At 29.6% G+C, this 11,589-nt stretch overlaps 1 protein-coding gene across 1 annotated transcript; it reads right to left on the bottom strand.

The window, feature by feature from the left end:
* Positions 1–2,921: 2,921 nt before the first annotated feature.
* Positions 2,922–10,865, bottom strand: LOC111698058 (uncharacterized). The gene is made up of 8 exons (XM_023468290.1): positions 10,862–10,865; positions 10,487–10,535; positions 8,373–8,447; positions 7,726–7,790; positions 5,841–5,926; positions 4,771–4,857; positions 4,520–4,596; positions 2,922–2,988 (listed from the first exon to the last, which is right to left on the bottom strand). The coding sequence occupies exons 2-8, from the start codon at positions 10,503–10,505 to the stop codon at positions 2,954–2,956; spliced, it is 444 nt and encodes a 147-aa protein (XP_023324058.1). The 5' UTR covers positions 10,506–10,535; positions 10,862–10,865; the 3' UTR covers positions 2,922–2,953.
* Positions 10,866–11,589: the final 724 nt, after the last annotated feature.

The following is an 11,589-nucleotide window of genomic DNA, read 5'->3' as shown; positions in this document are numbered from 1 at the left end:
ATTGACACTTGTGACGTCAGAATACAGCTGTACTGAAAGTGCCATCTATTGTACTATGTAGAATCTATTTGCTCAGACTTGTCTATACATTCCTTGCATTGGACTTTTCACTCTTCGGCCAAATGTAAATATTGCCATTTTTTATCATTGCTCATTAAAGTTTCTTTTTTATTTTTATTTAAGAATCATAAAATTAATTATCATTATAGCTTTTTGTGGTATAAAAATAAACATTTTAATACATAATTAAAAAATAGAAATAAATTTGCTGTTCTTACTCTCTGCTCCATTATAAAAATTCACCTTGTTTGAACGGCCAATTTTCTATTTTATGAACTAAACACTTTCTACAAATTTGCTAATGCCCATCTTTTTATCCTAAAATAATGGAATAAACCCATAGATAAAGATAGATTGCGCATAAGACGACATTTTTCATCTTGAAAGATATAAATTTACAGATATGTCTTAAAGATATTCCTATTATATAGATTTACTAGGTCGGTTGTGAACATTGGCTGTTCTTATGTTATTGAGTACTTGTGGTGTACATGAGTTCTGTAAATAGAAATTTAAGTTAGTTTAGTCCTTCTCATGTCCTTCTTTAGTTATCGTCAATATGATATATTGCTCAGTGAAATAATTTGATATTCTCAAAATAAAATTCACTCCTGAGTGGTTTAATAATTATGAAATTCATTAAAACACCAAACCACCCCGCTTATCATTGAATTACACTTTGACCCCTAAAAGCATGAGTTCGCGGACTGTACAATTCATGGTGATTTTGCGTACATAAGCTATCTATTTTTATTTATTTATCTATGAGTAAACCTTTCTATTTCAAGCTTATAGGCTGATTTATCTATCAGAATTCATAATATACTGCAGGGGACTATGACACCAGGTTACACAGGATTATGTGTGCGTTAAAAAATAATAATTTCTAACAACTGGGAATTGGCACGATTTTGTTTCAGATTTTTTATATCTTGCCAACTTCGTTTCTAGAAAAAAGGCAAAGTCGAAACTAACGATGTGTCAGTTTACAACTTTTATCTAAAGGTACCAGGAGGAGTTTTTGCCTCAAACTCAAATTTTCTAATCCGTATATCTGTGTAACCTAATGGTGCACGCTACAAGCTTATGATATTTAAGACACGGAATTCATAGTTCAAAATAAAAAAGGTTAACTGCATTTGGGTTTATAAAGATGTAGATATCAGAAAATCAAAGTTTGTGGCAAAGACTCAATTTCTTATTTTGAGTAAGATTGGTAAAAATCTATTGTTAAATGAGGTACGTTTATATATATAAAATTCTTTTTAAGTCTGAATTTTTCATTTTTTAATAAGGTTTAAGAAATAAAGATAATTTAGTTATTATATTAAAAAAAATACATCTAAAATATGACACGTAAAATATTAAATGTTGAAGATGTACACCGTATCTTATGCAAACCTTGAAAAATATCTTTTTAGACGATGGTTTGTGAATAAAATAAATAAATAAAATTTTGATCAAATTGTTACAAAATTGTGAAAAATCTTTTTTGTAAATTGCTGCAAGAATCAAACAAAACAAATTATACAAAAAATAACAATTTCATTTATTTTCACAAATTTTTTTCAAACATATAAACAGGCTGATTATACCAATGTTCATTTGGTTCAGGTGTTTTCTCTCCTAAACAAATAGAGATAAATGTAACTACAGAGGGTATTAGTTCCAAAACTAGCACTTGGCCCATTTCTAACACTGAGTGTTAGATATGGGCCAACTCTGCAAAGTTATCTTTTTCAAGAGTATATATTTTTAAATCCAAGAAGAGTAGAACAAAATTACAACATATATTTACAAACAATGGCTAAAACTATGTATTGAAACAATAAATGTCAATTTTAAACTAATATAATAAGAAGGTGTGAGAATTAGTTTTTGATGATTCTTGATTTCATTTTCGAACATATCCCTTTTTTGAAACAATTACCGGATTTCAGCTCATGTCGCGTTTTGGGAACATATCCTGGTTTTGAGACAATTACCGGACTTCATATCAATGTCAATTTTCAAGTTTTTACGCACTTAAGTAACAAAACAAGCTTTTTTGATAAGGTAAAATATAAACAAAATAAGAAATAAAAACAAACTGTTTTTTTATAATTTAAAAATCATTACAGCACTGAGAAATCAAAATATTTTTTTCATTTGTTCTTACAATATAGATTTAACTAGAAGTGTTTGTTTTAAATGTTTGAAAATAATAAATCTATATTCTCTGATTTAGCAGATAAAATGTGAAAACTTAGATTCCCAGAAACAATTTAGAAGTTAATTTAGTCTTCATAAGTAAATTTTTGTATTCAGTGATTTATTTTGTAAGTTATGAAGTGAATTCTGTTTTGAATTGCGGATTTTACGCAAAAACGGGGTTTGTCTCGAAAACGCGACAATGTTTCAAATTCAGGATATGTTCCAAAATGGAAAACCTGACATTGTCTTGAAAACGGTCAAGAGATTTAATATAAAAATGTTTATAATCTTAAAAATAACTTTTTTCAATTGTGGCTTCACTGCAAAATTGACTACGACAGGAAAACATATAGAAATTATTAAAGTCACTTTTAGTATTCATAGATATCCTCAGTCATATTAAGTAGTGTTTATCGTAATGCATAATACAAGTTTTGTCTGATCAAATATGATTTAGATATTAATGTTTATAATCTTAAAAATAACTTTTTTCAATTGTGGCTTCTCTGCAAAATTGACTACGACAAGAAAACATATAGAAATTATTAAAGTCACTTTTTAAACCTAGAAAAAAAGACAATTTTTCAAACATTACTCATTAGATACAAGGTTTCAAGGGTACATAATAATAAAAATAATAATAATAATGATAAATTTGTACTGTATAAAGAAATACAACCTATGAGCGTTAAACTCTATTCTATCCTTCCCTGTAGTTGGTACTCCAATAATCAACTGAAAAAAGGAAACATGAGATGAAAATCTTGTGGTTATATACCCAACTCCTGGTGGACAGGGACTGTAAGGGAACGAGCCCTCACTTGTATGGGAAAGGGAGGGGGGCATTTGCTCAACTCCCCCCTTTTTAACGTGATGGTGCAAAATGAGTGGGTTACCAAAATTCCATCCACTTCTGGGAAACTTGTAAAAATGAGGAAAAGCAGCTGGTTTGTTTGGAGGGATTCCTCCAACCTCCAACCTTATCCTACTTCATGAGCATTTACAGTGCAATTCAGAAATCAAAAAATATAAATTCCCTTATTATTATTGAATCCAAATGTAGATTTTTTTACGCATACTTTTGTGCAATAACAATAGATACTTTCAATTTATATCTTTATCTTATCTAAATGTGGAAGATTGTCACACTTTTTATACAGAGTTTTTTTTAATTAAGGATAGTCATTTTAAAAAATCCGTTTACTTAAAAGTCTCCAGAAAAAAAGTTCTAGAAAAAAACCTGGAGAAAAAACTTTGGTAAAAATGTACCTATTTTTTTTGAATTACTAGGACAAAATGTCATTAAAAATATAGTCCTCAGCTTTAGATTCCTGGGATTTTTCCCCTTAAATAGTAGGAGGCTGCCAATAAAGTCTCAGGAAATAATATCATAGGAATCAAAGTTCTGAAGAAAGTATATACGAAGAAAACAAGAAAAAAGTGAAAATGAGGTATAAAGTCCGAGATATTTTCATAGAAAGGACATGATTTAATATAAAGTCACCTTTTTTTTTTGCTTGGGTTGTAAACATCCTTTGTTATTATGCATAATCTACTTTTATATATGTTAACTATAAAAGCTGGCCAAATGGCTGAACAGAATTTGCAAAACTTTCAAGGAACCCATGTGTACCCTAGAGGTAACATTGGCTAAAGAAATTTGAATTAATATTTTTTAAATATTTTTTTCAATTTTCAATTTGTTTTTAAACTTTACGGGACATACCGGGGACGTTACAGCGAGTTAAGGTGTTTAAGTTTGCATTGAAAATATGCAATTTCTTTTCTTTATATATCTATATTCTTTTAGTTAATGTCCTCAGTACTGTGTCAACTTTGACACCAATAACACGGGCACTTGTTAATCTTTTTGAGGTTTATATACACTCGACTATACAGTCATTAGTAGAAAAAACCGGAAATAATTGAAAGTAAATAAGACAATTTTACATTTATATAAATCTAGTGATTTAAAACGCACAATAAAGGCAGACTTCATAATCATATTTTTAAAAATTGATGAATTACAAACTAATTCAGGGTCTTTCTGATTATGACTGTAAACTGATAACAATTGTGAACTGTAACATAAAAATACAATAATTTTGGGACCCTTACATGATGTTATTGTGTAACATTTTAATGCTTTTTTTTCTATGTTACGTTTGAATTCTTTTATATTTTGTTTGTTTTGTTAATCTAGTTGTTTGTTTATTTTAGTTGTTTGTTTATTCTAGTTGTTTGTTTATTTTAGTTGTTTGTTTACCTAATCCTGAGTGTTCAACTGAAGAGTAAGTAACAATTATATCAAACAATGGCAGTTTTCCTTCTTTATATCTTTTCCTAAAATATATAGTTTTCTTAGATTTAGAAGAATTTAGAATATATTACATTAATTAATCATTACTAATCATTGGTGCTGAGATAAAGTTTATAGGGTACTATTGAGAATTGAAGATGCAACTTTTTTAATAGAATGTCACCTCCACCACAGACTCTTTTATTGCAAAGACTTACCTAAACTCCAAAGGTGTGATAAATTCAAGTCCTGGATATTCACTTTTTGCTGTAGCGTACTCCAGGGTCATAACTTTTGAAGGGTTCCTAAATATTAAAAAATATGGAGAAGAGTAAGGGATCCATTAATTCAGAAAAGTTTCCATTTCTAAAGTGGAATTATTTGATTTTTCCATAAAGTGGAATTTCGAAATAATTCTTGAAAAAGTAAACCAAAATTTCTGAGAAATTAATAACGTTTTTCATTTATTATTTAGTGAAAAAAATGTTGGTTTCCATTTTGACACTTTTGGCTTTATTTATTTCAAAAAGTCCATGTTTTTGTCTATTCTTTGGAGTTTTTACTAATATCTAAGTAAGCTCCACAAATTTTTAAATTAATTCTTTTAATAATTTCTTGCTTCTTATATAGAAAATATGTTTATATACAACTCTTCATTAATGACATTTTTTGCATAAAGTTGATATTTCTAAACCTATTTTAGACTCATATTTTTTCATATAAAACACACTCATTGTCACACCATTCAATATATTGGAATACATTTTGGTTTCCATTCAGTAAACTGGAATAGATTCTGGTTTCCATTCATAAACTGGAATATAAATTCTGGTTTCCATTCAATAAACAAAAATAAATGCAGACCGGCAGTTTTTAACGCTATCCCTGCGTTATACATTTTTGAAAAGCCCTTGACCATGCCATTTCAAATATGCAAAAATTCAAAATAACCTGATGTGTAATTAAGAAGAACTAAAGATGTGCAAATTTCTTTATTCAAATAATTTGCGAACAATTCTTTGCAAAACTTGTGCAATCCATACCATTCCAAAAGCTAAAAATTATCAAAATCTGACAACCGAAAGTGGGTCAAGACAATAATCTAGTTTGTTACAGAAAAAAGTAGTCTTCGGTTTTTAGAAAAGTTAAAACTACATATCCTTAGTTGTGTTTCATATTCATAGGACTTTTAACCATAACATCTGAGTCCTTCAGTTATTATATTATTCCAAAATTTGTATATTTGTATAGGTCCCTTTTTTAAAAATACACTTTTGATAATCCTTACTTTGAAAGTATAACAGCCTCAACCCAAGGAGTCATAGTTCCAATAACAAGGACTGTTTTTCCTTTAACACTTATCTGCTTTAGGGCCTGAAACAAATATCTCAACTAGGGTTTAGGGTACTGGTTTGAACATAGACATGCAATATTACTTCATCTCTCATTTTAATGAAAAACTGAAATTAAATTTCGGAATGTTGAACTTTTTGCCTGCACTGTTAGAAAAACTTCTTTTGTCATAAGCGATATATATTTTTACAATTAATCATTTTCATGTTTTAATTTTATAATTTGGATACAATTAATACAGAAAAATTGGAATTTTATTTTTCTTCTTGGCATCATTTTTTCCTTTATTTCCTTTTCTTCTTTGACTGTTCTCAGTTTTGATAATTTTGAAAAAAATGTTGTTGAAACCATTATTTTTTAGACACTCACTAAGTTTGATTGTATGTTTTAGTGTGTTATAATATGGCTAACTCAGTTAGCAGATTTTTTGCGTTAACCAGGGACTTAATTCCAAATGCTGTTTGTGTTTTGCAACTACCCAATTGCCCTATATATGAGTATGGATATACCATGTGGTGTTCCTTCGGATCTCACCAAAAGCTGCTCTGCTTTCAGATCTTTCCATAATAAAGTCAGGATAAGTCTTCAAGTTTTATTACGCAGCTAGTTCAATCTACAAATTTAACAATATATAGATCGAAAAAAGTATTATAAGCCACAGAAAAAGCTAAAGTAAACTAACTTTTTACTTTTTACTTTCAAACAAACAACAATTTACTTAGCCATTAAAAACTGTGGCAAAAGACCATAATATCTGGAATAAATATTGATATAATACAAATAATAAATATGAGGATAACTCACCACATTGGTCCTCGAAACACTTCATAATAAATAAAAAATTGTAGCAATCATATATCATCCATCAACTACGAAAAGTTAAACAATACTCATTTTTTGGGCCGACAAAGTACAGACTCAAAACCGGTTATACTATACAAACTAGAAAATACAAGTTTCTGGAAGCTTTCTTGTCCTTGCGACAAACACCCAATCCAGGGGTAAATAAGGGGTTGTACAGGGATGATAAACTGGTCTTACTTGCAAAACAGTATGTGACAAATAGAGGAGTTGGAAGTTTGGAATAGATCAGGAAGTGAGGGTATTTAGGGACTCCCATGTAAGATCCCTACTTTCTCCTGGATCTAAAATCTTTTGCCATTAAATTGAATTAAGGAAACCCATAACTGGACCCCTTGTGCAAAATGGGTAGTTGAAAGCCTTGGAAATCTTCCACAGTAGTCCAGTCCTCACAGCTGGCCAAGTAAAAAAGCCAGTATCTTTGTGCATGGCTTGTATACTTATCAGGGGTCATACTTCTGTTTTTCTGCTTTAGACTGAAATGTTGAGCCAAGGAAAGCTGAAGATGAAGTTCTTGTTCACTATTCAAATCCTATGCTTCACTACTCCCCTGTAGTGTAAGTCAGGAGCAATTCTAAGCTGTGAAGCCGGGAGCTGCTATGAGAGGTTCGATCCCTGTTGCAAGCAGAAAGCAACTTCACAAGACATATTTACATTTCTTAAAATGCAAATATTAAATGTTGAGCCAAGGAAAGCTGAAGATGAAGTTCTTGTTCACTATTCAAATCCTATGCTTCACTTCTCCCCTGTAGTGTAAGTCAGGAGCAACTCTAAGCTGTGAAGCCTGGAGCTGCTATGAGAGGTTCGATCCCTGTTGCAAGCAGAAAGCAACTTCACAAGCCATATATACATTTCTTAAAATGCAAATATGACATGTCCCTACAATTATATTAGTGGTGGCAATCATTATAATTGTTGGGACGTGCAAATATATATATGAAACTTTTTTTTCAAACTACCTTGTCTATAAGAAAACTGGCGTTAGTGTATGTCTCATTGGGCTTACCAGCAACAAAATTGTCAACTGAAAGAAATATTATTTTATGTTATGTTATTAAATCCAAACCAATCTTTAATAAAACATTCAATGACCACAGCCATATAAATCATAAGTAATATTTCACATAAAACTTTTGATCCCAGTTTTATCAAAATTTCCATTAATTCACAATTTAAAGCCACAGAGCGAAATGAAAAACAGTAAATTGTCCAATATACATAATTATGGATGTACTTTAGATTGAGAGCTAAGCTAGCTTTGCTTGAAAATCTAAACTTTCTTATTATAAAGCCTTCTATTGAACCACAATTCTTTGGTCCTTTTATTTAAGTTGTCCTATCAAAATTTTATGTATATCGGTAAAGGGATTCCTGAGTTATGATTGGAAATAAAACAAACTGTTTGTTTGTATGTCCTATTCATTCTAACTCAAAATCTCTTAGCCGATTTGCCTCAAATTATGATTAGGGAACTCCTAGTTTGATTTGAAAAATGTTACAGGTCTTCAGGCAAAGCTGAATTCCCATGCAAGTCTAAATATATAGATGCATTTTAGATAAGAAAAAATCCCTTTTATAAATATTATATTATAATAATAGATCTTACTGTACGTTTGAACGTAAGTTTTCGAGTAGATTCTAACATCATTCTCTGCTTTCTGAACAACTTGACTGGTTTCGTCTATAGGAAAAATTAAATTCATATGTAAAACTTTTATTCTCATTGTTTGATCATTTCATAATCTAGAAGGTAAATCAAATATTTTTTAATTGCTCAAACATTCTAGAGAATTTCAGGTTTCAAAAGAAATATTTTGTAAGTTTAAGGATGTATTGATCTAAAATATTGATTCAAACAGGAGTGCACTCCTTAAGTTTTATGGTTTAATTTTTTTTGTAGTGGCAACTCAAAAATCGAGAAAGTTACAAAAAAATGTTACTATTGTTTCTGTAGGACCTACATATGAACTGTGGAAAAGAGAGACGACATAATTAAGTAATCTCAGTGATAATCGTTTTTCAGCCCCTTTAATCTTTTTTAAATGACTCAAAAATGTGCATCAACACATAATTTTAAATTTTAGTAGGGGGCCCGAAGTTTAACTTTTAGTGTTCCGATTCTTCTGTTTGGTGTTAACCCTTAACGCCCCCCTGTCGTTTTTTTGTCCTAGCACTTTCATTTTTGAAACTATCACCGTGAAATTTTGTGGCTTTTAATGAAAAGTAATTTCAAGGATTTTTTGATAAAAAAATATTTTTTTTTATTTATAGGGTTGGGTACAGGGTGGAAAAAAGACTGGCCTGTGAAAAAAATCTAAAAACTATATTTTTTAAAAGCCCTTGAAAAATACATGCAGAAAAATGTGTCACACTTTGATTTTTGTTTAAAACAATAAAAATATTTGTTGACCCTTTTTAGCCATTTTTTTTACCAAAACTGTATAAGTTATCGGTCTAATTTATTTTCTTTGAGCTGGCCATGAAAAATTGGGCTATAAACATGCATTTCAACCCTTTACCTGTTCTCTAAAGCCTTTTTCTAGGGGGGGAGGGGGGTGCGCCAAACGCTCCCCCTAGGCTGTACATAGATTCAGACCCCCCCCCCCAAGCCTTTATAGGGTTGAACTATGTTAAATATTAGAAAATATCTCCATTAATATTGTTTACATATATTCAAAAATGATTTGCATATATATAAACTCCAATAGATTTACTTCTGAGCATATCTGAAATCCAAGGTGTATACGCTGCTATTAACTGATAAACCTATAAAGAGATGTTGCAGCAAATCCTAGCTCAGTAGTGTACAAACACTTCTTAGCTCTATGGTTGCAAAAAGCAGAAGTAGGCGATATGACATCAAATTGGGGAATCTTAAAGAAACAATTTGAAATATTAACATAAAAGTAATCTAATGAAGTATTCCTTATTATGATTGCAAAGCTAATATTTTTTCTCTATCCTTTTTTTAGATTTTAACCCTTTAGTGACGAGATGGTCAATTTTGACCGGGTTTTTATTTTTTAGCGCCTTCATTTTTAAATCAAATGTCGTCCTGTTTCATTCCCCCTCTTCCTACATATATGCAGGTCAATAGGTTTCTCCACTGGAGCTCCAGCTTCAGTAGGCGGGTAGCAACAATGTCAATACTATCAAATTCTGGAACCTCTGGCGACAACAGGTATAAATCAGTGAAAAAATGTTTTTAAAATTATGTGTTTCTATGAAATGTGTGCATATATATGTCAGCTTTATGCTAATGTTACGTTCAGTTTACCCCCCCACCTCCCTCCTATAAATATCTGAGGTTGTTGACTCCTTTAATTTTCCCGCACTTTCTAATTATTAGAATAATAAAAATTATTCATTTTTAAAGTTTGCAGAGAGGATTTTGAACATTTGACAAAGCATCAAACAACAAAATGATACTTAAACTATCTCTTCTTTTGAGAACTATATATTAGAGCACCTTTTAAAATCTCAAAAGGTAATTGAGGCTTAACAACGTTAATACACGTTTTTTTGGTCACCTTGTAGTTATAAAGCAAATATTTTACAGTAAAAAGGGCTTTCATGTTTACTACACTAAATGATATCAAAGCTTCCTCTAGCACAGTTCTGCAGATCTCATTGTAAAATTAATTAGTACAATATTTACCAAAGCTTCCTCTAACACAGTTCTGCGGATCTCATTGTAAAATTAATTAGTACAATATTTACCAAAAAACCAAGAGAGCATGCTAACTTGTCCATTATGGGAATACTCTTTCTAAACAAAAATTCTTAGGATTAGATTCTAGAAATCGTTTTTTTGTAATGAATATCATGTTATTTGAAAACGAACAAAAATTTTGGTAAAGAGGGTGTCGTTTAGGAAACAACCGAACGATTGACGAACAAAATGGATTGCTCAGAGAAATGAAAAAGAAATATAGTTTTTTTGTTCTGTACAAACGAGTTTTTCAATATATTTTGAGAGTTACTGAATAAATTATTTTTTGGAACAAGCGTTTTTATTAACATTAGTGTCTTCTTTTCAAACATGTCCATCTCTCTAAGATACTATGAGAATCCTAGATGTGAGATTGTATTTACCTGGAGATCTATGTGGGATCATTTACCTGGATATCTTGTGGGATCATTTATCATAAACAAAGATCAAAACAAACAAAAAAGATCAAAACAAAAATAAAGATCAAAACAAAAATAAAGATTAAAACAAAAAATAGATCAAAACAAAAATAAAGATCAAAACAAAAATAAAGATCAAATCAAAAATAATGATCAAAACAAAAATATAGATCAAAACATAAACAAAGATCAAAACAAAAATAAAGATGAAAACAAAAATAAAGATGAAAACAAAAATAGAGATCAAAACGAAAATAAAGAGCAAAACAAAAATAAAGATGAAAACAAAAATAAAGATCAAAACAAAAATAATGATCAAAACAAAAATAAAGATCAAAACATAAACAAAGATCAAAACAAAAATAATGATCAAAACAAAAATAAAGATCAAAACAAAAATAAAGATCAAAACAAAAATAAAGATCAAAACAAAAATAAAAATAAAAACAAAAATAAAGATCTAAACAAAAATAAAGATCAAAACGAAAACAAAGAGCAAAACATAAATAAAGATCAAAACAAAAATAATGATCAAAACAAAAGTAAAGATCAAAACATAAACAAAGATCAAAACAAAAATAAAGAGCAAATCAAAAATAAAGATCAAAACAAAAATAAAGATAAAAACATAAACAAAGATAAAAACTAAAATAAAGATCAAAACAGAAAAAAAGGTTTGATTAAAATAAACA

The sequence above is a fragment of the Eurytemora carolleeae genome, unplaced genomic scaffold (assembly GCF_000591075.1).
Source record: "Eurytemora carolleeae unplaced genomic scaffold, Eaff_2.0 scaffold172, whole genome shotgun sequence".
Classification (NCBI taxonomy): domain Eukaryota; kingdom Metazoa; phylum Arthropoda; class Copepoda; order Calanoida; family Temoridae; genus Eurytemora; species Eurytemora carolleeae.
The sequence above is the reverse complement of the archived record's forward strand: the minus strand, read 5'-3'. Positions and strand labels throughout refer to the sequence as shown.

Bases quoted from the DNA above. Each gene is read 5' to 3' on its own strand.
- LOC111698058 (XM_023468290.1), bottom strand. The intron at 4,858-5,840 runs GTAAGGATTATC...TTTAATATTTAG, and splicing joins GAGGCTGTTATACTTTCAAA to GAACCCTTCAAAAGTTATGA. The intron at 2,989-4,519 runs GTAAACAAACAA...TCCTTTTTTCAG, and splicing joins AGTTGAACACTCAGGATTAG to TTGATTATTGGAGTACCAAC.